The 23,980-nt window shown below is 41.5% G+C and overlaps 1 protein-coding gene across 2 annotated transcripts; it reads left to right on the top strand.

Annotated features, from left to right (window-relative positions):
- Positions 1–2,637: 2,637 nt before the first annotated feature.
- On the top strand, positions 2,638–23,706 carry atf6b (activating transcription factor 6 beta). Of its 2 annotated transcripts, none has more exons than XM_080787649.1 (17): positions 2,638–2,948; positions 7,520–7,599; positions 9,036–9,117; positions 9,619–9,678; positions 9,823–9,902; positions 10,599–10,788; positions 11,215–11,379; positions 13,983–14,152; positions 14,708–14,887; positions 16,391–16,473; positions 16,823–17,029; positions 18,442–18,549; positions 19,262–19,361; positions 19,683–19,750; positions 20,126–20,225; positions 20,506–20,590; positions 21,700–23,706. In XM_080787649.1, exons 1-17 carry the CDS (start codon positions 2,876–2,878, stop codon positions 21,999–22,001), a joined length of 2,133 nt encoding a protein of 710 aa, XP_080643775.1. In that variant the 5' UTR covers positions 2,638–2,875; the 3' UTR covers positions 22,002–23,706. The 2 variants fall into 2 exon arrangements, with proteins under 2 accessions (XP_080643775.1, XP_080643774.1); XM_080787648.1 differs by having other exon boundaries at positions 13,983–14,173.
- Positions 23,707–23,980: the final 274 nt, after the last annotated feature.

The following is a 23,980-nucleotide window of genomic DNA, read 5'->3' as shown; positions in this document are numbered from 1 at the left end:
ATTGGTTAAGATTGCCTTCCAAAGTTTTCAGGAGTGGCCCGTTTCGTTCAAAATGCTGCACATCCTGCTCATCCAGAATTCTATCCTCATGCTATGAGTGATCTGGCTCTGCATTTCCTCAACAAAATGAAGAAAATTGTTGCAAAAAACTAACAAACAAAAAAACATGTTTATAGTACTCCTAAACATTTTGCCAAACATCCCACACAGTCCTATCATCCTGGTGGAGACCTGTGCCCAGAAGGGCACTTTTTCTAGTTTCAAAGTGGGTTCATTTGCATGGGAAGAAATGATGTACAATTAAAGATGTCTTAAAACTCACTTAAAGATAAATTAAAATAAGAAATATATACAAACTGAAAGATTTTGCTTTAGTTTTGGAATATACATTACACAAAGATACCTTAATCCATAAAAATGGCACCATTGTATTCTCTCATTTTCTCTGTGTACATAGTTATTGTAATTCATTGGATGTCATTTTCCTGTCACAACAGCTCACGCATCTTCCTGCTGTGTAAAAATGTTCATTGATGCACTTTTGTCATTCATGTTACCGTGGTACAGTTGACACTTGGCAGGCTGGCAGCTAAGTTATATAGTGTAGGCACTTGACTATAGTAATAAGGGAAAATTAGCTAAATGTGTGTCAAACCTGCAACAAAAAAAATGCTTACCACTAGCTGTCTTCACAGATGTGTTCATATATCACATATACATTAGTAGCAAACCCAACTCCCTTAGGAAACTTTGTGACAGCTGCTGAAAAACGGGGTACCATTATCAACCAATAATATAAGGCAAATATTTCCAAATTTCATTATACTTTAAGTAGCACGTGACATGTCAAACGAAGGAGTTTTCATGATCTGTATTCATTGCGAGCATTAGTTTTGCACAAAAAAACACTCCTTTGCCTAAAAATGCCCATCACAAATGTGATGAGGTCGGCACATTTTAGAACAACAGAACTGTTATAGGTGAAGGCGCGCTCTACTCAGTGAGCCAAGTTGAGTGAGTCTCTGTAGCTGATGGGTGCAGATTCTTGAACAGCACATTTTGGCACATTAGGGCAAGTGGCAATGGCCAAATTTAGCCCAAGGAGTATTTTCGTGCAAAACTAATGCTTGGATTGGATTCAGCATTATGAAAACCCCCTAGTTTGACCAGTGTTGGGTAATACACACTATGTAACTTAATAAATTACGTAATATATTACAGAAATGCGGTAACTTGCATAATACATTACTTAACCATTTTTTTTTTATATATTTATTATATTATAAAAATCTTTCTGTATTACTGCATTACTTTCTGTCTGTCTGTCTCATTGCCCGTAGCTCTGTCTTGTGACATTATTATGTGACTGCAGAAGTTAAAGAATTACTTATTTTCTATAATCTGTCATCAAATTATTTATTGGCTTCCATGAATTCAAGGAATACTTTTTGCCTTATTGGTTGTTAATGGTACCCCAACTTCCAGCAGCTGTCACAAAGTTTCCCAAGGGAGGTGGGTTGGAACAAGTATATGTTATAGTAGACACCTTTATGAACACATTTGTGAAGAAAGCTAGTGGTAAGCATTTTTTTTTGCAGATTTGCCACACATTTCGCTAACTATAGGCCTTGATGGCCTGATGATGACCTGCAGTTTGATTGATTGATTGAACATTTTATTCACAGTATATGCAGCCTAATGCAGGGTACATTTCAAAAGAAAGCAGTCAAATACAAAAACTGCTACAAGGATGAAACCAGAAAAAGCACTAAGACTTTTTACATCAGGCCAGGGTCCTACTCCTCCATTTTCAATTCATCAAAACCAAAGACGTAGGCCTACAAATACACTTCTATGAAGAAGAAAAATCATCATAGTTAAAGAAAGTAAAAAAGGGAAAGTGCTCTTTGAGAACTGTTTTGAAGAATGATTATTATGTTCTTTGGCTATATGTCTATTTGTACGTCTCTACATGTTTTGATGAATTGAACAAGGTGGACCCTCTTGTAAACAAGTTTATTGCTTTATTGGGTCGTCCACTCACAGTTAACAGTCTTTGTATTGAGTTGTGCTGGAAATGTACTGCAATTCTGCAAACTGTTAATAAATATTTCAATCAATCAATCAATCAATCAAGGAAGTTATCAATTTAAGTTCAGTTCAGTTGTTGTCAGGTCAGGTGTTGGTGCGATGTCCTGCCCTCATTTACCCTGCCATGTATGTAACAAAACATACAGTCTAACAAAACCCTAATCATAATAAATAATAAAATGTATGTTCCACACAGCTAAAGTAAAGTATGAATGTAGCTTTCTCTGTCTGTCCGTTGTAATATAAAATAAAAGCCAATTTTATTTTAAAGTTATTTATTAGAAAATACATTATTACTGGATCCCATGCCATTTAAAAGGCAAAAAGGTGGACAATTTGTCCTAAAATCCTTCTTGTTATTGGATGATTTTTCTCTCAATCAGAATCCTGTCGTCCCTTTGACGTTTGCGCCCTGTGGCACTGCGTTGGCCACCAACACTGTCAATCAAGCCGCCCTTCGCTTCCATTGGCCTGTGCGCTGTGAGTGGGCGTAACATTTTCCGGAAAATAGATTTCCTTGTCTGTATGTCATATGCGCGAGACGGACTGGGCAAAGGATCGACTGCGAGTTATGAAACCAATTGAATAAAATAAAAAAACACATTTATTCTGCGAGATTACTTAATTTGAAGTACAAATGCAATTTGCAACGTATTCTCCCTAAGTGCTTTACATAGAGCGCCAGGGTCTGTTGTGTTCATGTTCTATTTAGATAGCTAGCTATTATTATCACCTCGCTATCTAATCACAAGGAGCTCTTTCTAAATACGCCTGCTTTGTGGCTATGACTACGGATTTACTAGTTGACTTGGATAGTCGCTTCTTCGCTGATAACCTTCTGACGAGCGAAGACTGGGGTGAGTTCATAAATAATGTGAACTTAAAGCTGTAAATAAACGTGATTGATTCATTGCAGGTTCGTTCGTGTGTGAGAAGGAGCGATGCGCAGAGTGAGAGTCATTTACTGGCAATGGGCGTGAAAGATTCAAAGGCGAGGTGGTGTTCGAGTTTAGCCTAATCCCCATCAGTGCGTTTAATAAAGCGTGTCTTTATTTCGAAATGAGGAAGTTAAATGGCTTCCTTCCCGACCAGAGATGCACGTTGAGCCGCATTCACGCGTGGATCTGCCTGTGTTTTGCACAGATACGTGTGTACTGTGCGGTGGTTTGCACAGACCCGGATATGTCAGTTTATTTTACAATACGCCAGTCCAGAGCGCTATTAAACTCCAAATGATGGCCGTGTCGTCTCTCGTTTCTTTTACACGTATTGTGTTTCCTTATTGCATGTTACAGACATGGCTTTTATGATCTCACGCTGTTAGAAATTAGAATATCCATAGTGTCCGTCATTAGGCCTACATTCTAGATCTAGACAAAGGACACTTGCTTTGTTTACACTTGCGTTGGCAATGTAAACATATGTTTTCTCATGCCAATGCTCATACGAGTAAGAATTTAATTGGGTGGCAGTCTCTATATGAGCATCTAACAGAACTAATACATCGATGCATTTGATGGTCGTTTGAATTTCAGGCAGGTCAAGCAGCAGCACTGCAACAAATAGTGCTTCATCTATTCATTGGCACCGACCGTTGTACAATTAACATCACATACAGTATGCTGATTTATTCCGGGGAGCATGTTGGAAAATGCATCATTGATCCCCAGTCTAGGGAAAACTGGAGATAAGAAATGACAGCAGCACTGCTGTTTAAAAAGTTAGAAATGGTCTTAAAGATCAAATTCAAGAGTAACTGACAGTCTAATTACAGAAGGCCATGCATTCACTTTCAATTCCCACACCAGCCATTATGTCCTGTCGAATCGTGCTTGAGATTCTGAATGGGAATGTCTGTGGAATATTCATTCAGAAGGCAAAGCTCTCTGTCTACCGAGCAATCTTCGTTCCAACTCTCACCTATGGTCATGAAGTGTGGGTCACTTGAGATTCTTAATGGGAATGTCCGTGGAATATTCATTCAGAAGGCAAAGCTCTCTGTCTACCGAGCAATCTTCGTTCCAACTCTCACCTATGGTCGTGAAGTGTGGGTCATGACCGAAAGAATCAGGTCGCGAATACAAGCGTCCAAAAGGTGGCTGGCATCTCCCTTAGAGATGGGGTGAGAAGTTCAGTCACGTGTGAGAGACTCAGATTGAGGGATTTCATCGACTCACTGGCCTCGATGTAGATCCCACAGGAGGAAGTCACTAATGTTGCTCTGGAGAGGGAAGTCTGGAGCTCTGGTGGAGCTGTTGCCCCCGCGACCCAACTACGGATGAGCGGTTGAAGATGGATGGATGGAGTTATTGAATAAATTAATGCATTTTTTCCCCCTTCTATTTCACCCAGATTTGTATCATTGCCAGACCTGACTGTTTGGTCTGGGAGGATGTAGACTAGTGTAAACAACCACACATGTGTCTGTGTCTCCTCTGATAGACATGGAGTCACCACTAGCTCTGGCTATGGACCAGAGCTAAGTCACCACTAGCCACTGTTTAGTGTTTACCTGACAGTGAGGTTTTTCGCCTGACTGGAGGTCATAACACCTGCATACTGTGTAGGGTCTAGGGTGCAGAGTCAGACTATCCCTCCCAGTTCTGCGCTCTAAACGTGAGCCCCGGCCCCCAACCAACATGTAATCAGTACAGTGGCAAATTCTAGATTTTTCTTTTACACACCATTTTAGTGTTCTTATTTTGATCTTAAGTCTCAATTACTGAATGTCAGTCTCCAGACTCTCCAGGTTTTCTTCAGAATATGTAGGCATATGACACTGATTTATTATGACCATTTATTAATGGCAGATTATGAGTCCACTGTCTTTCAAGGACCCCATAATTCTGAGAGTGTACAAATGGAACCAAATCGACCCATAAGGGTCCATTATTGGTTCCAATGGCACCCTCTCAGAGTTACAGACCTGTATCATTTAGGTAATTTTAGGACTATCTCTTTCTGTTCTCCTACTCTCCATCAATGCTTTTTAAAGCATGCCTTTACTTCAAAATAAGCAAGTTAAATGGTGGCTAGCGATAGAGATGCCTGATGTTGAGCTGCATTCACAATTTCACATCCTTATAGCCAGGCGTGTTTGCACTTGCTCTGTGTGTGATTTGCTTCTTTAAATGTCAGTATAGATGGCCTGAAGGGCAAGAGTGACGGTCTAATGACAGAAGGCATTGGGTGCAGGACAGGTTCAATTCCTGATGAGGAAGAACATGCACATCCAAACTATAGGTGAAAATTATAGGTGCTGAGAAGAAAACAAAATGACAGTTGGGCTTCAGTTTAAACATAGTCTACTGTATTGCACCCACAAGTGAAGCACAAGTTACGCTGTCTGACGAAGAGCATGTAGTTCGAAACATCGCGCAGGCAGGCACACAGCCATATGCCTTGTTGAATGGTGCTTGAGCAAGACAGAAGCCTAGAGTTTGCTCACTCATTCCAGGTTTCTTTGCATAATAGTCTAAAGGCATTTGCCAAATGCCTAAAAAATGTAAATGACATGTACATGAGCTTGTCCACTTATGCACTTATTCTCTGTCTGTGCTCTTGCATATACTCTGGAACATTTTCGGCTAACCCTTAGGCTGACATTTTGATAGAGGCAGTCTCTTCTGTACAATAATAGTCTATTGCTGCACGATTGATTGAAAAATAAAAAAGGGAGCAATCTAGATTCAGACACCAGACCTATGTGATTCACTTCTAAACTTTTGAGCAAGAATCGTGCAGCACTACAAGAGTCTAGATCTGTATAGGGTCGATATAGGATTCCTCCAGCTCCTCTATTGAATGTGCAACACCTCAGGGTAACAAACCCACGTTGTTGGCACATCAACAGTTTCGTTCTTTGCCACTACTCAGGTTTCCATTTTCCCAGCCTTGGCTTTTGTTATTAGCAGTGAAAGGAAAAACACATGAATGTAGGAATAGATGTATGCAATAGTATCATCATTAGTTACATTACACGGTTTTCAAACTTTTTGTGCCCAATGGGTAATTAAAGTCTCAAGGCACACATTGTATTCATACTAGTGAAAATAGCAGCTCTACAAAGTTGTTGCCGTGTGACGTGTTTAGAATATGATCATAATCTATTACGCAATTACGCATACATTTCCCTTTGACTTGCCCAAAATATGGATGCTAGAGGTTGTACTGATATAGTAAATTGAAAAATAATAAAGCATTGCAATAATGTGATTGTCACAACATCCAAACAAGCACACCTGGACTTCTCTAATGCCACACCAGAGAATTGTGTGATCTCAATTCTTGTGGAGGAAAATCGAGATTCACATTTGCGCAAGAATCGTCCAGCACTACAATAGTCTAGATCTGTATAGGGTAGATATAGAATGAATCTAGTAGTAATCGATATTAATGCCAATACAATATTATCATCACCTGGACCAGGACTTTTCTAATGCCACACCAGTGAGTCTCGGCACACCACTGACTGTACACCAAAAAGATGAGGAAGGGACACGCAGCCCTGTATTGATGAGGCACTGGGCACATGGTCAGAAACTAAAGAAAGCCCCACACTCATAGTCTCAACTCAATGCAAATAATATCTCTGACCCAGTTCTTATTATCTCGGGTACAGTATTCTAATGCAGTTGTTGCACAGACTTGCGGACATGCCAAACCGACATTTGTCTCTTTGTACTTGTACAAGTGACTGACAAATAAACCCTTCTTGAGTCTTGTAAAGAGATCATAAATCATTACTTTCTTTTAGCTCCTGTTAGTCAGTGTTATTCGACATTTTCGACCTTGTGCTGTTGCTCTTCAGTGGCTTACTGGCTTGCAATAAGTCAGATGTGGAACAAGCAGATAAGAGTGAGCGTAGCTATTTATAACCTCATATGAACCAAAGGACACTGCATGCTTCACATCTGCTATTAACAGTTAGGAAGCCAATAGTTGAATATGTTCCACCTGGTTGTTTTCATGTAATGAGGCTCCTCTTCTCTTGGCTCATTAAAGTCCATGGTCGTGTGTCCCCAGCCCTTCATCTCAGAATCAAACGATGCACGATAGGAGAAAGAATTGTTGATGTTTGGTCTAGCTTCCTAGAAAACAAGGTTATGGCCCAAGCGCATAACAGTAGCTACCCTTTTATTAGTAAAGCAGAGTTTTTGTATTGCATCCATGCTCCATGAGTGAGTGCTAATAGTTCCACTGAATGAGTTTATGTAGAGGGTTACTGTTGTTGACCTGTTTATTATTATTTATTTATTTAGTCTACTCTTCACTATCCATCTATGGTGCCACATTTATCGCTGCCTGTCTCATCCTATTCTTCCTCTCTCTCTATCACCATTAGTGCTTTCTCTGGGCCTTCTTTTCATTGTCTATGATCCATACATTAAACAACATCTCTCTCTCTCTCTTTTGTCCGTGTCCTCAGATGCCTGCCTGTACCAGTGTGAGAGTATGGAGGAGGGCGATGACGGAGACTTCAGCCGAGGGACGAAATACGATACATCGGTACAGAGACATTAAACACTCTTCCTCTTTTCTCTTGTCTCCGCTCCTCTCCCAGGGACTGTGTTAACCCGATGTCACCCCAGTCTCCTAAATACTCTAATCTAGCATGTGTTTCTCGATGCCAGAGTTCACACTGTAGGTGCGGGGTTTAGAAGGGCGTCTGGGGTTAGAAATGACTACAAGCCAAAGGCCCTCCAAGCTTATCTGTGTCGTGTTGATTTCATATTCTTCATATTCAAGGCTACCAGTCCAGACTGAAACACAACACACTACTCCCACACCAGGACAAAACTATCAAGCTAACCCAAATGATGTACCGTCTTAAACTATGGACACATTTTAATATTTTAATTTAAAAACAGTCCACATTTGAGTGCCATCCCTGAGTCTGTACTCTTGAGTGGTTGGTAAAATATAAACATTGCTTCTGTTAATGCCTAGAACGTCAAGGCATTGGGCCAGGCTCTGTTGAACGAAGGGGAGGTGAAAAAGTAGACTGGCTGGCGAGTGGCTAAGTCAATAATAGATGGTAAACACAGAACAAAAGTACAACCTACCATGTCCTGCTCAAAAGTATTATTATAGGAATGGTCCTGGGAGTATGTCATTTAGTAGTGTATCATCACTGTCGGGCAGAAACCTTGCATCTCCATATTTCATATTTGTTAATTTCTTTTAAATAAATTGATGCCCTACTTTATAGTTCATGGTAAGTGTTGTGATTTCGGTTGTTCATCTGTGGTCCTAAACCGAAGGGGTGGTGGCTGAGGATCGGCTGAGTCGCAGACGCGGACAACATATTACAGTGTGTCAAAACCAGGCCATATTGCACATACATTGTAGTTTATTAGATATACCGGGAGAAATATATACAGTATGAACGGCAGATATATGACGCCCTTAGCAGATATGGAAACAAAGATAAGAACAAAATGAACAGGAACAGAGCATGCATCATTTCGCACATGCAGTCAATCTCTGATACAGTAGAGTAGTGGCTTGTTGTTGTCATATCATGGATTGATATCAATATGCTTACGCGGATGAGTGTTTCGACACTTTGAGTCAAGCATATGTCATAACGGTAAGCACCAACACTAAACCTTAATCATGATCTTGACCTTTAACCCTGTAAATTGAGTAATAGTCTGATTTTGGTGAAGCAATGAAATGTCGGTTATACCAGATAAAATACACAAACCTTGTGATTGGCTGTCGTTTGGTGGGAAAACTGTGTGTTTGCACTCTCTCTTTCTCTCTCTCTGACACACAATGCCTGCTGAGGTTGATCTGCTCACTAATCCAGGAGTTGTTTGACTTAATTCTCTTCACAATCTTTCTCTCTCTTTGGACTCTATACCTCACTTTTTTCCTTTACCTCTTTCCGCTCTCTTTCCCACATGTCTAATTATCGCTGCCTCTCCCCCCGTTCTCAGTTTGAGAACGACCTCGTGCTGACACTAGACCCTGACAACCCCACGTCGCCATGGAGACACCTCGACAACAACCTCCTGACAGGTACTAGCGGTCAGCCAACCATGACAGCCATGGAACATTAATTTGCAGCGGCAGGAAAACGTTAAGTCAGCTTCTTTTTTAAACTATCCATAATATCTACTGACGCATCCAGTAGTAGCCTACTGTAGGACACTGCTCAAGCTGTCGATTCAGTTATTGTAACAAGAATAATTCAATTGTTATTTGTTGGGGTAGATTATTTCTCTAGTCGTAACGATGCTTTTTGTCCGTAACCTTTACCGTTGGGAATCCTGTTTATTTACCTTTTTTTTAACATTGACCGTACACTATTATTTTCTCAGTTCTGTGATTGCAGAAGTAAAGGCTGGTGTATGAGGCAGAGACATTCTGCTTTTTATGTTGAATCAATTAAAGTGGTAGTGGTGAAGAGGACATCTTTTTCAGAATCTGGCACGTTGAGAATAACTTTTCTTCCGCTGACTGTTTCTTTCTTTCTTTCTTTCTTTCTTTCTTTCTTTCTTTCTTTCTTTCTTTCTTTAGGTGACGGTCCAATAATAAAAGAGGAGATGACTATAACCCAACCGTTACCTGTAGAGATGTGTAAGTGACTCTTTCTGTGACTTAATTGTATTGCCTTTCATAAGCTTTGATACAACTACGTTTAGCAGTTCATATTCATTGTGTGTGTGTGTGTGTGTGTGTGTGTGTGTGTGTGTGTGTGTGTGTGTGTGTGTGTGTGTCCAGTGTTCCAGATTAAGGCAGAGCCTCCATCACCTGCCTCCTCCATGGAGTCAGACTGCTCCTCTGCATCACCTGACCCACAGGTGAGAGTAGGTGCACATATCGAACTGTGTGTGTGTGTACCCTATTGGCCTGAATATAAGACTACGTTTTTTCCCCGAAAAAACAGGGTCGTATTATAATCGGGGACTATCCTATTTAATAATAATAATAATAACTTTATTTGTATAGCACTTTTCAAAAACAAGTTTACAAAGTGCTTCACATACAATACACAAAGGCAATTAAAATCAACAATGAAAATTAGTCAAATACACAATACAAAAAATACGAGATAAAAAGCAGAGACTGGGACTGTTCATTCAAACTCATTAAAAGCCTTTAAATAATAGTGGGTTTTTAAGAGTTTTTTAAAAGTGGACACTTTTGACATTTGACATTCAATGTTCTTTTTCCATAATTAGAGTCTTATTTTCGGGACAATACTGTGTGTGTGTGTGTGTGTGTGTGTGTGTGTGTGTGTGTGTGTTCTGTACAACGGCGTGCATTCCCAACTTTCCCGTTATTCCTAATTTGCATTGTTTACGAGTAGGCCAGTATCTTTTCTCGTTTTGACTTTGACTGTTGACCTTTTCAAAAAATCTAAATATATAATATTTCCATCACGTCAAACTGACACATGGACAGGACAAGATAGAATAATTTTTTAGTTTTTAAGTGACAACTAATTCAGTGGATCGTGAGTCACATTTCCTGATGGTATGGTCTGTCTCTGCCAGATGATGGTGAAGGGGGAGAACCCCCCCACTCCTCCCTACATGTACGGCGATGTGCTGTCCCCTCCGCTGGGCGCCATGGAAGTGATCGTGGCCTCTACCACGTCAGTCTCCCAGACACAGACGCAGAGGCCCACGGTCTCACAAACGCAGATGCCTGCCCTCATCAGCACCATGGACACACAGGCTACAGGTATGCTGATTTTATGGAACACAGATGGACCATCCATTTGTACACTCAGGATTTTAATCAGTGATACAATTACCGGTCTTTACAGTTTGGAAACAAACCGCAACACATATTGTTTTACATTTAGTACGCGAAGTGTGCACTAGAGTAGACTTCCGACTCCCAAGCCTGAAACACCCAGATAATCATCAAACTCACTCAAACCGTATTATGTTTCTACTGGCTATTTAATTCGCTACATGTATTAAAGGTTGTGTAGCTAAACATGTTCTTTATTTTGGTATCGGTGTATTTGAGACTGAAATTGAAAATGTTGTGCTATTGGAATTGATCAGTAGCCTATATTTTTATATATTGGTGTGTCACTAATAGTAATATGACTCATAATGACCTAAATGTTTAATGCCAAAATATACATTTTGCTTCCAGTACTTCCAACCACAGCCAGTGTGAAGGCCAGTACCATACTGAGCAGTAAGACTCCTATCCAACCCAGGCCCATCTGTGTGGCCACCATCCCTGTCTCACAGACCCCGGCCCAGGGCAAGACCCTGATCCTGCAGAGCCTCCCTGCCATGGAGCAGCCCAGACCTGGTAAGAGAGGCTAGACTCGGGGTGTGACAAAGGATGGGTAGATGTGTATGTACCGGTACATGTGTTGTATTTTTTTAGCCTGATTAACCTCTAAAACCCTGTTTTGTACTTATTTGGAAAATGGTGGTGTGCAAAAATCTGCAAGCATTGGCATATAAATATTTAAAGAATGAAACATTCAACAATTTTCCATTTCCTGAATATTAATGGTTTGGGCATACGACAGCAATCGTATGTAGAACACCCCAAATCCCATGGTGTTGGTTTAATGTTTCAGCTGGCTGCATGAGTGGGTATGTCAGAGGTTTTGTGTGCTTTTCATTGGAATGTGTATGTGGTTATCACCAGTTTACAGAAATCCTTCATTGCATACCAATGATACCATACTTGCTGCCATTGGTGTCTGCATTGTTGCGTTGATTTGCCAAGGATGACAATGCCAAAATATGGTGTGTATGTGAGGTGGTGCATGACGAGTGTCAAAACCGATGAAATTAAATGTTTTTTTATTGTGACACATGGGCATTTGCTGTACGACCTGATAACTGCCTTCACTTCACACTGAAAACATCACATTGAGATTGAGATCCACTATTGCATTGATAAATATGAGGCCCATATAAGTAATTTACTCTCGCACACCAGCCCAACCAACAATTTCAACAACCCCTAGTTTCATATGCAAAATGTAACATCTTGCACATTCTTTACTACACTCTGAATTACTAAACTGTAAGGGATCCTACAGTAACTACCACTTCCCGCTCCCCAGACCACACACTGAGAACGCATAATATAGGTCTAGGACTTCTGCATAGTGCACAAATAAAATAAAAATTCATAAAATTAATTCAGACCTCCTCACAATTAGACAGTGGACAATACTTGCTTGACAATAAATTATAATCCTAAAATGAGAACACAGAAAATGTGAATGAAGACAAACCTGTTTGAACAGGACATACAGTACAGTACAGTGTCATTTGGGGGTTTTAATTCCTGCCAAGTATCTCAACGTGGAAACCTCATGTTGACATGTTGAATTCTCTGGTATTCATCGTTTCTCTGTCTGGAGAGTTGAAGGCCATTATGTAACGGATGGTTATATAACTGCTCAGTGATGTCATATTCCCTTCTCTTAATCTCTGTCTACAAAAAACAGTGGGCAGGCAAAGTTTCTGACGTTTTTATTGGATGGGAGAATTGAAATAGATTTGAGGTAGGTTGATAATAAAATGATACTGCTCACGTGTTCCCCAGATTATACCTACAGTATGCAAATGCATTTTGAAACGAGACTGTAATTATTTTATATTATTATTTTATAAATACTTTTTTAATTAATTTGTTTTTTATTCAGACAGTATATGAGAGGTACATAAGTTATTTATACTTGTTTGTAAAATGGTCGTTCTACAAGCGTCATGACACACTGTACTTAGTACTTCGCTATGTTCGGTGCATGCCAGTGTCCAGCAAGTACACCTATAGCTCTGATGTGATTCAAGCCAAGGCCGAACACTAGTGCATGTGTTTTCATTCCTAAGATTATTTATAGGCAAATGGTTGAATTTTGTTTTTAGATAAAACATTGTAGGGAGACGGAAAGCTCGGGTAGAGAAGGGGAAACTGTCTGGCTGCTATTGAACCGGAGATGTTGCCACCATATGGCCACTAGCACACTAAACCAACATTCAACCACTGGAGTCCCTAGAGATGATTGTTTTTAACCAGCATGCTTTAATTTGACAGGATAACACTTCAATCCCCAGCCTAATTAACTTGTCATTCCTTTAGCAAAACCTTATCACATGACACATGCCTAACAGACTCCCATTCTGATGGCAGTTATAATACATCATTCTGTAGGGCTGAATTCAGTTAGGTGAAATCCAAATTAAGACCATAGTGTGTCTAGTGACTCGATTTAGTGCAGTGGTTAGTACCCCCCGCGGCCCACGACTGAGTCTCTGAGTCCACGTTTGCCTCTGCTGGCCTGCAGCCAAACTCCTTCCAACATTTCAGGCTTTCTCACCAAGGAGAGAGAACTGCTGAAGCAAGCAAGGTTCGTGCCTCCTGTGCCAAAAGGGAGGGAGGACTCTGTGTACTCTTACACCACTGTTTCCCAAACACTGGGTCGGGACCCAATTGTTGGTCGCGGACACATTATTATGGGTCCCCTTATTTTTTGTTTCCTACATTTAGCTTTTCAATTCAAAGATTTTATTTCTCAATTTCATGAAGAAATAAAAAAAATCTATGCTTGTAGATTTGCTATTTTCACTAGTTTGGGTCCCGGGAAAATGTCTAATTTCTGTTTTTGGTCACAGGTTAAAAGGTTTGGGAACCACTGCTTTACACAGTGTACTCTGATTGGTCTGTCGATGTCTCAATTGAAAATGTCAACAGGAAGTGCAGAGTGTGAGGAGGAAACCAAAATCTTATAATAACACCACGTGTTGTGTGTAGGCTATTCTGTAACATGTATGTTTGTGCGAGTGATACAGTATGTGTATAAATGAAAAGAATGACCCAAGGGATGTAAATAAATCTATCTCTCTCTCTCTCTCTCTCTCTCTCTCTCTCTCTCTCTCCCCCTCTAGTTGTTCTGTCTCAGTCGGTATGTTTGGGTTCGACTCCAGCCATCGTTAAAGTAGAGCCAGTATCTCCCAGCATCCCCCAGCACTGCTCCAGCCCTACAGCCCCTCTCTCCAGCAAGCCCATTGTCCCGGCCTCTGCCTCGTTGCCCGGCAATAACGGCAATGACATGGATGTGAGTGAATGGCCTAAAAATGTATGTAAAACACTACTGTTAAGAGTGTCCTTAGTGACTGTTGTGACAATTACTATGTCATTAATATAGTGGTATTCCCCTTTAAGTAAAAGCATCAATACTGCAATGTAGAAATGCTCTGTTGGAAGTCAAATTCATGAATCACGATGCATTGTGAGCTTGTAGATCAGCTGCTTTACAGAGCAATAGATAAAAAAAAGAAAAGCAAAGGCGTAAAACAACATTAAAATAATAGCAGGAGCAATACAGTGAGGACATGAATAACAATAAGGATTTTCAAAGCTCAACTAAAAGCAAGAGTGTATAAGTAGGTCTTGAGCTGTGCTTTAAAAATACAGAGGCTGCTGTCGAAGCTTTTGTTTTGTGTTTTTTAGTTGAAATATTTTAGGCACATTGAGCAGGCCAGCAGTGGAGGATCTGAGGGGGGGCGGTTTGAGACATACAGTATCTAAGCAGGCAGTCTGTCATGTAGGTAGGAAGGTGTGAGAGCTTTATAAACAAGTAAAATCATTTTAAAATCACCTTCTTCCTCAGGTGAAGGTGATGAAGCGGCAGCAGCGCATGATCAAGAACCGCGAGTCGGCGTGCCAGTCCCGCAAGAAGAAGAAGGAGTACCTCCAGAACCTGGAGGGCCAGCTCAGGGAGGCCCAGCAGGAGAACGAGAGGCTCCGCAGGGAGAACCAGGCCCTCAGGGAGAGGCTGTCCGGGAAGGAGGTGAGTGTCATCATGGGGCATTTACGTTAAATACAAACAAAAGTTTAAATTAGAAATATACCATGTGAAAACCACAAGTACAGACAAACGGAGGCCATTTGTAACTTCAGGTTGAACAACATGAGAATCCCAAAGGTCACTGGTAGATATAAAGGACTGGAAAGAAGTCAGAGGCTATGCAATCTATGTAATGAAAAGCGAGTTGGAGATGAGTATCACGTTATGTTGGAAAGTAAGAATCATGCCAATTTATTTTAAAATCTACATTAAGTATATCAAGCTTATATACCGAAATATATTCTGTTCAAATAATGAATGCCTTTGGCTGTATGTACTATATATTATGTATTGTATTGTATAATCTGTGCTCCATACCATGTGAACATGGTCATGAGTTAAATGAGGAGGAGGAGGAGAAATATGGTAGTAAGGAGGGTCTGGGAGGGATTGAGCCAAATTCCAATACCCAAATCTCTGCTCAAAGGGTCATTTCTCTTTTGGAGAAGTGGAGACCTTGCAGCGCCAAACAGCGAGTGTACAACCAGTGTACACTACAGCCTGTTATCATCCACTCGCTGGAAGTGTTGATTGCCTATTTGTTCTGTTATTGGATGGAGCGACTCCTCTTTGGAAACCATGACTACGCTGTCTGGGAGATGGGGTGTAAAAACAAAAGCCATGTTGCAGACTTCAAAGGGATGCTTAAAGCCCTAACCACCCCAAAGGGTCGAGACGGTTTTACCGTTGTCCCAGCTGTGTGATATGTGTGTTGCACGTTGTCCCAAGTGATCCAACTGGTTGAATTCAATGGCCCAAACCACACCAAAGCGTCACCATGCAACTCCTTGCAACCGTTTGGACCTGAGGAGTTACATGGTGACCCTTTGGTGTGGTTAGGCCTTAGAGCCGACGAAACTTTGATCACCCCAAAAATGTCTTATTTTCTATAAATTACACACCCCATGAAGCCTTGAATTATTATTTCATCCCCCCCCCCCCCCCCCCGCATTCCTAAGACAATAATTTGATGACCGGCAGCAGAGTCTATGGAGACTCCGCAAGTCTCCTACCGAGAGACTCTACCGGTCATCAAATTGATTCAACTGCAGAGATACTGAAGGGCATTTATATATCATTCTGAATAACGGTGATCAAAGAAATTATACAATCGTGCTGTGCATGGTGTGGCCTAGAATGCGTGTCAACCAGCTCATATAGCGGCAGTGCCTCTATATTCCATTCTGGGCTCCCCCAGAGTTGGTGTCGAAGTGTCCTTGAGCAAGACTCTGAACCCCTAATTGCTCTTGATGTGCGGGTTGGTGCCTTGCATGGTTTCTACCGCCATTGGTGTATGTGTGTGTGTGTGTGTGTGTGTGTGTGTGAATGTAATACACAATCTATGTGAAGCGCCTTGGATGAAGGTGCTATATAAATGCACCATTTACCATTTATATATGAGAAATGCAGCGTCTAATATACGTCCCTCTTGTACATGTGTTTCAGGGCGGTGACTCGGCCAACAATAAGAGAGCCGTATGTGTTATGGCTGTTCTTCTCTTCATGACCTTCAGCTTTGGACCTGTCAGGTACTGTATCATGCTAGTCAACTCTGGAACAAAGACACAGCGTGCTAATTGACAAAGAAATAAATTGGTGTGCTACACAAGAATGATTTGATGAATAAAAGTTGCATTCTCATTGGACGTGATTAAGAAAACGCGAGAGCTGTGTAACTATTCAACTGTGAATTTGGTCATGGCAGCTGGAAAAATCCCATTAAATTCAACAAAAATAGTTAGATAGAGATAATTCACAACAGTTATATAGTGTAAAATGGTACTAAAATGTAATACAATAACAGCCATACATTTTAGGAGGCATGTTAATTTTCTATAATACATGGTGCTGAAATCGGATTTGTTTTTGTGCCACCAGCATCACTGACCGAAAGCTGCCTACGGGCCTACAGGAAGGAGTGGTGTCGTACACAGGAAGACACCTGCTGGAGTCACCTGCGCCTCGTCAGCGTCCCAGCCGGGTCAAGTACAGGACGGAGCCCCAGGAGACGGAGGAACCGGAGGCCAGGTGGACGAGAGGAGACGCGGAGAGCGACTCGGAGGCCACAGAGGACTACGATTTTAGGTGGGTTGGTGATGGGCTTTGTAAAGTTTCTGAAATTCGGATGACATTACATAGGGTTCCCATGTACATGCCCTCCGTTCAAGGCCGTGCTGCGGCCTTTTGGTGGTGGTGAGATGTTTTAAAAGAAGCATACATCGGCTATAGGAGGCAGGAACGTAGGGACACGCAGCTAGCCAGTCCCGGTGCTGGAGGCGGTACAATGGGAAGTAAATAAGGAAGTCAAGGAATGAAGGAAGAGAGAATTTCAGAGCAGCCTAATCGGTCAAACAATGAAACACATGAAATTTCTCTGACGTTTCCGTTGTCTCCTATAGCCGATGTATGCTTCTTTTCAAACATCTCAACACCACCAAAAGGCCGCAGCATGGCCAGGAACGGAGGGTATGTACATCTGTGTACCATATCGCGTGGGGAAAATGCAAAGGGACCCCATGTAATGTCGTCCGAATTTCAGAAACTTTACAGAGGTTCCCTAGAAGGGCTAGGCTTTTCCTGGAAGTTCAAGGAGCCTCGCTGAAGCGTCCGTGAGTGTGTAATAATAACGTGCGTGAACGGCACGTCCAGTCCACACAACTTTGTGGGTGTGGACTGGAATTCTCTCAATTGTAATATAATAATAATGACATGAAACCAAGGAGGATTTACATAAGCAAAAATAAACAAACTATTTTGTTTAGGGGAGGACACACACACACACACACACACACACACACACATTTGATGGCTCCAACACCTCAAAACATAGTCATACCAGACATGATTTATATCTATGACGTCTGTCCACCATCATTCAATGTTTCTCTTTCTCAAGAAATATGCAGAACTGGAGGTGGCTTAGCAATGGCTGCGGAATGTGACCGTTCATGTTTCTTGTAACCCCACTGTCAGGAAGTAACGCTACACATGTCATGACGGTGACTCGTAAGGTGTTTTGTGTGTGGCTTTGTACCCAGTCTTCCTCATGATACTGATAGTAGCTAAATTAGTATTTCAGTCTGTTCAAATGAAGCCTGATTTATATTGAATTGCTTGTCGGTGTAGAAGTGCACAGATGCCATGATATGGCATCCATTACTGTATGAATTCTTGCCTCCAGTACAGGTCGTTCATGAAGTCACAGGGGGTTGTATGTATGTGTTGTATTTTGTATATTGTGTACATGTTTACAATGAAATACTGCCAAATAAAGTTATAAAAAAGAGGTCATGACTAACATATTATAAATGAAAGGAAGTCTGAACTCCAAGCCCACTCTTTTTTTTGTAATTCTTGAGTATGAGTAGCAGTCATTCTGTGATGTGAGGTCTAAAGCGTTCTGTGATTAACTATTATACACTATGTTCTCTGTTGAGAATATTGATATTCCTGGTAATGACTGTACTTTAACTAACGTTATTGTGTGTGTATTCCAGGAACATCAGTGACGTGTTCAGTGACGTGAAGGACCTGGTTCTCCAGGACATCGATCGCTACTTCAGCTCCTCAGACTGTCGCCAGTTTAACCGCTCTGAGTCTCTCAGGTCAGTCACCGCAAGAAAGGAGCTAACCAGTTTGGTGTTGGGTAGCGTGTGACAGGAGAATGTCTGTTTCACGTGCGTTTACATAGTGTAACTGAAAATACTCTGTTTGATTAGGTGATGGGCGGTGTGTCTGGGTAAACACACACGTCTGCTAATCCCACGTGAGGGAGATGCGAAGATCATGAAATGCATTTCATTATTCATTTTCCTTCCACAGAACATGAGATGTAAATTATCTATCTAAAATAGTTGGGCCCAAATACATGGACCTCTATGGAGCTATGGGGTTTTTTGGGCCCAATGACAGCGCCACAACAGGCCATTATATGAACTTCCAGGAAGTCAGGATTTCCTACTGGCTTCAGACACTATTCTATTGGCTTCTCTGCCCCCCTGGTTCATACATGCATCAATTCTAACAAGATATGTTTGCTTAGATCAACATATTTTTACAAAAGCTACACAAAACAAATTATATCGAAACTGAGTGACTGAACAGACTTTTGTGTTGACGGTATAAGGCAAGTACAGAGTACAGGTGGCATTTGGTTTGCTTTGTATAACTCTCTCTTTCTCGTTTGCATGTGGTGGAGAGACGCACACCTGGTCTACAGTTTGTGTTTTTTGTATCTTCATTTAGAGTGGCTGTAGCAAAGCTGCTTGTCAGATATGCTTCACCATTTGTGTGCCATTTTTTTTGCTGTGATTTCAGGTTGGCTGATGAGTTGCGCGGCTGGGTACAGCGTCACCAGATCGACAGGAAGAAGTCAGGGGGAAAACCAAAGATGGCCAAGAAGGTGAAGATCGCCCAGGTGGGGAGCGCTACAAAGACATCACTTGACATCTGGTTTCTGTTTCCAGTGTCCTCGAGCAAACCACTATCCCTGACTAGTCATTCTGTCCTTGACCCCGTCTGTACTTTTCTCTTCGAGAGAGGACAGTCAATGTAATACCATGTATTTTAATTAAGTTCATGAACCTCAGATTAATGTAAATCGTTCCAAAAGTTCCAATAAAAGTCCAAATATAATGTATCAATGTGTAAAAGTTTTTAGATTTTGAGAGAATTTGTCGGATGGAACTTTGCATGGATTTTAGTATTTTCATTCTGCTTTATTTTCTTCTTACCACAGAAAGCCCAGCTGAGGAAGACCAATTTCTCAAGATATCTTCCGATCCAGGCACATCGTTCCATAGAAAGGTACAGACGGCTCACTCAAGACTCCTGGAAAAAAAAAATATATATATTATCTTTTTTTAAATTATTATTCTTTCACGGCAAACGTTTTTAACTGATCTCTTTGCTCCTGAGGTGGTCCCTGGAACAACATATTTTCAGATGGGGGTCCTCAGCCAAATACAGATAATTATGGGGGTCCTTGACTAGATTTTTCAGAAAACTGACAGGATTTAGAAGACATTTTGTAGAATCTGGTCTCATGTCTCAATGGCTTTTAATGGCTGCTCCATGAGGACGACCAAGCCCCTCGTGCTGTTCTGACACAGTTTTGTTGTGTTCTGAATGCCAGTCACCTCCAGGTTCTTACAGTTCTGTTGTGTTCCTCCTTAATGCCAGTCACCTCCAGGTTCTCCCTGGGCCAGAGGTCACTTACAGTGAGTTCCTAGACGCCATCGACCGACGGGAGGACACCTTCTATGTTGTCTCTTTCAGACGGGTGAGACGAACGCCAGTGCAAAAAAAGAGCAAGGAGAGGAAAAGAAAGCAGTTTCAATAGCATCAAATGTTTACGTGTGCATATAGTTCTTGGTATATTGTATAAACCAGCAGCATTTTTCCAGTGGCTGCTACCTAACTTGGTGCAAACAGCTTGTCACAGTGCATTCTATCTATGTGCAATAGATTTTGGTATGTTCAAGTATAGTAGTATACTTGAACAGTATATAATAGTATAATAACAGTACAGGCAGTAGTGATAAAGAATATTGTGTGTTCAGGATCACCTGTTGCTACCGGCCATCAGCCACAACAAGACCGGCCGCCCCAAGATGTCCCTGGTCATGCCTGCCATTTCTGTCAATGGTGAGTAATGGCAAGGAAGTTAAGGAACTTAGAACTGTTAACCATGAGTTCATGACCAGGGTGAGCTTAATGTAGCTATTGACATACTGAAGATTTCATGGAGGAAGCATGAGTAATCAGGTTTCTGCTTTGTATACTTACCTGTCTTCTGGGACCCAGTTGGCACAAAGAGGATGTTTTATTTTTATTTTTATATATTTTGTTTTTATTTTAAATTTTTCAAAGAGAGGATGTTTTGAGTCTGACTGACTTGACTGTGCATATCATTGTCACTGCTTAAGCAGTGCTCAAACTCATTTTAGGAGCAATACTTGTCATTCAGTCAGGTAGAACTCTCATACATTGCACTTTGAAGAGGATAAACACAGGATTTTCTTTTAACTGCATTCAAACTTTGGTACAGTAACCTTCAAGTCAACACAACAGCTAAAAACAAAACCATGCCATGACAGCAGAAAGGTGCTTTTGTAATTCGGTGCATTTTTTAATCCTAGTGTAAAGTGCTTACAAGACAGAGATAAAAACAAGAGCTTGGCGACATGCCCAGACATGCCCTCTCCCTGGCGCGTGTAACATAAGTTAATTTCTCAGGTGGTGTTTACATGGTCATTACCTATTGGGGGTGTTATTGCGTTCTTACACGGCATGTGAATGCACTCATTGAGTTTCACTTTGTATGAATCGTGCAGTATTTGCAGTGGCACTGGTTATCATATTTCTCAAAGTGGGATCTGAGGACCCCTAGGGGACATTGAGGGGGTTCCAGGGGGTCCCCACCAAAATATTTAATAGCATTACAGCATAATTTTTTTTTTAATAAAACATTAACCCTACAGTACATTGGCCATTTGGCCATTACATTTTTTGGGGCTTTTCTGGCTTTTATTGATAGTATTAAGTGAAGATAGACAAGAAAGAGGGAGAGAAAGAAGTGGAGAGACATGCAGCAAAAGTCGCCATGAACGGGACTCAAACACGCGATGCGCTGTCAGGCCAGAGCCTATATGTGACATGCACCTGGACCACTTGGCCAGGGGGCGCCCGACATGAAAATGTTTTTGCGAGCCGCTGCAGTATTGTACAAAGCTGTCTCCCTCCCTCCCACACAGAGAGCCTGTACAACTCGTCCCAGGGCTATGAGATGATGATGCAGGTGGACTGTGAGGTCATGGACACGCGCATCGTCCCCATCAAGTCCTCCGCCGTCCCCCCCTCCCTCCGGGACCCCCCGGCGGCACGCCCGGCGTCCTCCTCCGACGACCACGGGAACCACACCGCCCTCCGCGGGAGGCACCACCACCATCATCAGCCCATGGCGACCACCGCTCCATCAGCGCGACACCAGTTCCCCGCTGGCGCCGGCCGCCGGCGCGCGGAATACCTCATCAGCCAATCGGAAGCTGGGGTCTGAGGGGGCGTCACCGCTGTGACCCGAAGGTAAAAAGGGATTAAGTCCTATTCATAATCCAGTTTTAGGTTTCGGGCGTCACCTCATCACCTAAAACTGGAGTATGAATAGGCCTTTAGGATGTGTAAAGGTTTACTGAGGGTTTAGCAAAGATGGCAAGAGTTAAAACCGTTAACCGAGCATAATTTATGCTCTGTTGTTGCACGATGGTGTTGTCGTGGCGACAAATACATCTATAAACTCAATTTATCGCGGATGTGACGCGTTTTCGAGCTTGTAGATGTTTTTTTGTTTGTTTTTTGCTGTCACGCGACAGTGTGACCATATATTGACTTGACAGAGGTCAAAACGTTTTGACCCTGAGACTGAAATACATCTCTCCACATCTCACACCAAGAAGGGCACAGATTACTAGAGAAAGGCCTACATAAAATGATTTCAGATTGTCAAATTGACATACCATCAAGTACTGTAGCTCCCTGGAAATTACACCTTTCTTTTTGTGGGGAAACTAGGAGAGAATGAGAAATAGAATTGAATTCCGTTAATACCCCATGAAGGGAAAATCTAGTTCTACGTTCTAACCTATTGATTGACTTGAATCAAACCTATACACAGTTAAGATAGTAATCCAGTAGTTACTGTATACCTCGTGTTACAGCCTCCAGGTAAATTATACTTTGACCTTTTATATCTATTAGATTGGGGCACCGTGAAAAGATAAATCATTGCCTCCTTGGGAGATTCTAATATAGAAATGTATATTTCTGAAATTAACGAAAAAGCAGACAACAGCAGCACACTGCACTTAAACCTGGTGCTGCTGTCGCTAATCTTGAACCGTTAAATTGATGTGGTATTATCGGGACCCCAGCATCTTCCATGCAGCCAGCATTAGAACAGCCAAACAAAATGTACCTGTTTTTGCATTTGATAAATGGTAAGAATCAAGAGCAGTACCGGTATGTTCACTCAGTCTTACAGGTACTGTTTGGTTAACTGTTTTAGTGACTAATGACCAAGGTAGTGTATTACTCAAAAACATGTTAAAAGCAGAGGTAGTGTGAACGTCAACTTTTGGTTGGTGACTTTTGGTTACAGGACAATCTTTAACGGTTTCAAAATCCTGTAAAACGAAAAACGAAATGTCACCAGCAGAGACGCCAAAAAGGGAATTTGAGCTCACTGTACAGACAGCAGTAGTACGAGTGATCAACCGCTAGGCCTCTGACTCTAAGATAACGTTGATTGGCTGGCATGCTTTTTGGTGGGCCAAAAAGAGTGAAACTTGCAGAAGGGACCGTGCCATGGCCCATGTATTTTATATAATGTTATATGCAGGGTGGGGGGGAGATAGTGTGCTATTTTTGCTGGTTTCTTTTTTGAGTAAAAGGGACGCCAGGGTTGAGTTGATGTGGTTAACATACATTTTTAATACCCCCCCTAGCAAAACGAACCCTGGTTATATGTAATGGGGCCTAGAATTTTAGATGGCTCCCCTCTGCGGGGAATAGCAGTGGACATACGTTGGTACAGCTGCAAATATTAATAACCCTTGACTGACTTCACTACTGATGATTCTTAAGACTTGTAGACTATTATGTTTTTGTGTTTGTGTTATTGTTCTCGCTTGTAATTAGTCTATGTTCAGATTACCAGACACATGCGCTCTGTATGTGAGTGAGTAATCGAAAACTTGTAATCAAAAGGTTTTGTTAAAAAAAAAAAAGGAAACCTAGGTTAGCTGGTCAACGGGACACTGCGTCTACAGTATACCGCTGTAATGTTGTTGTTTGATCATGGCAATAGTTGAACCTTTACCACTAAATACCACTACAAATATATTTCCCTCTTCTGTACCATGCATTTTGAGAGACAGTAGAGCTGTCTTTTCACATTGCAAATTTGCAAAAACAACTCCAAAACACACATACACTGACTGTCTAACTTGGATCCTAATTTCTTTTGTGACAACCTTTAGA

Source organism: Protomyctophum bolini, assembly GCF_963924005.1.
Source record: "Protomyctophum bolini genome assembly, chromosome: 17".
Classification (NCBI taxonomy): domain Eukaryota; kingdom Metazoa; phylum Chordata; class Actinopteri; order Myctophiformes; family Myctophidae; genus Protomyctophum; species Protomyctophum bolini.
This window is presented reverse-complemented; position numbering and strand designations above follow the sequence as displayed.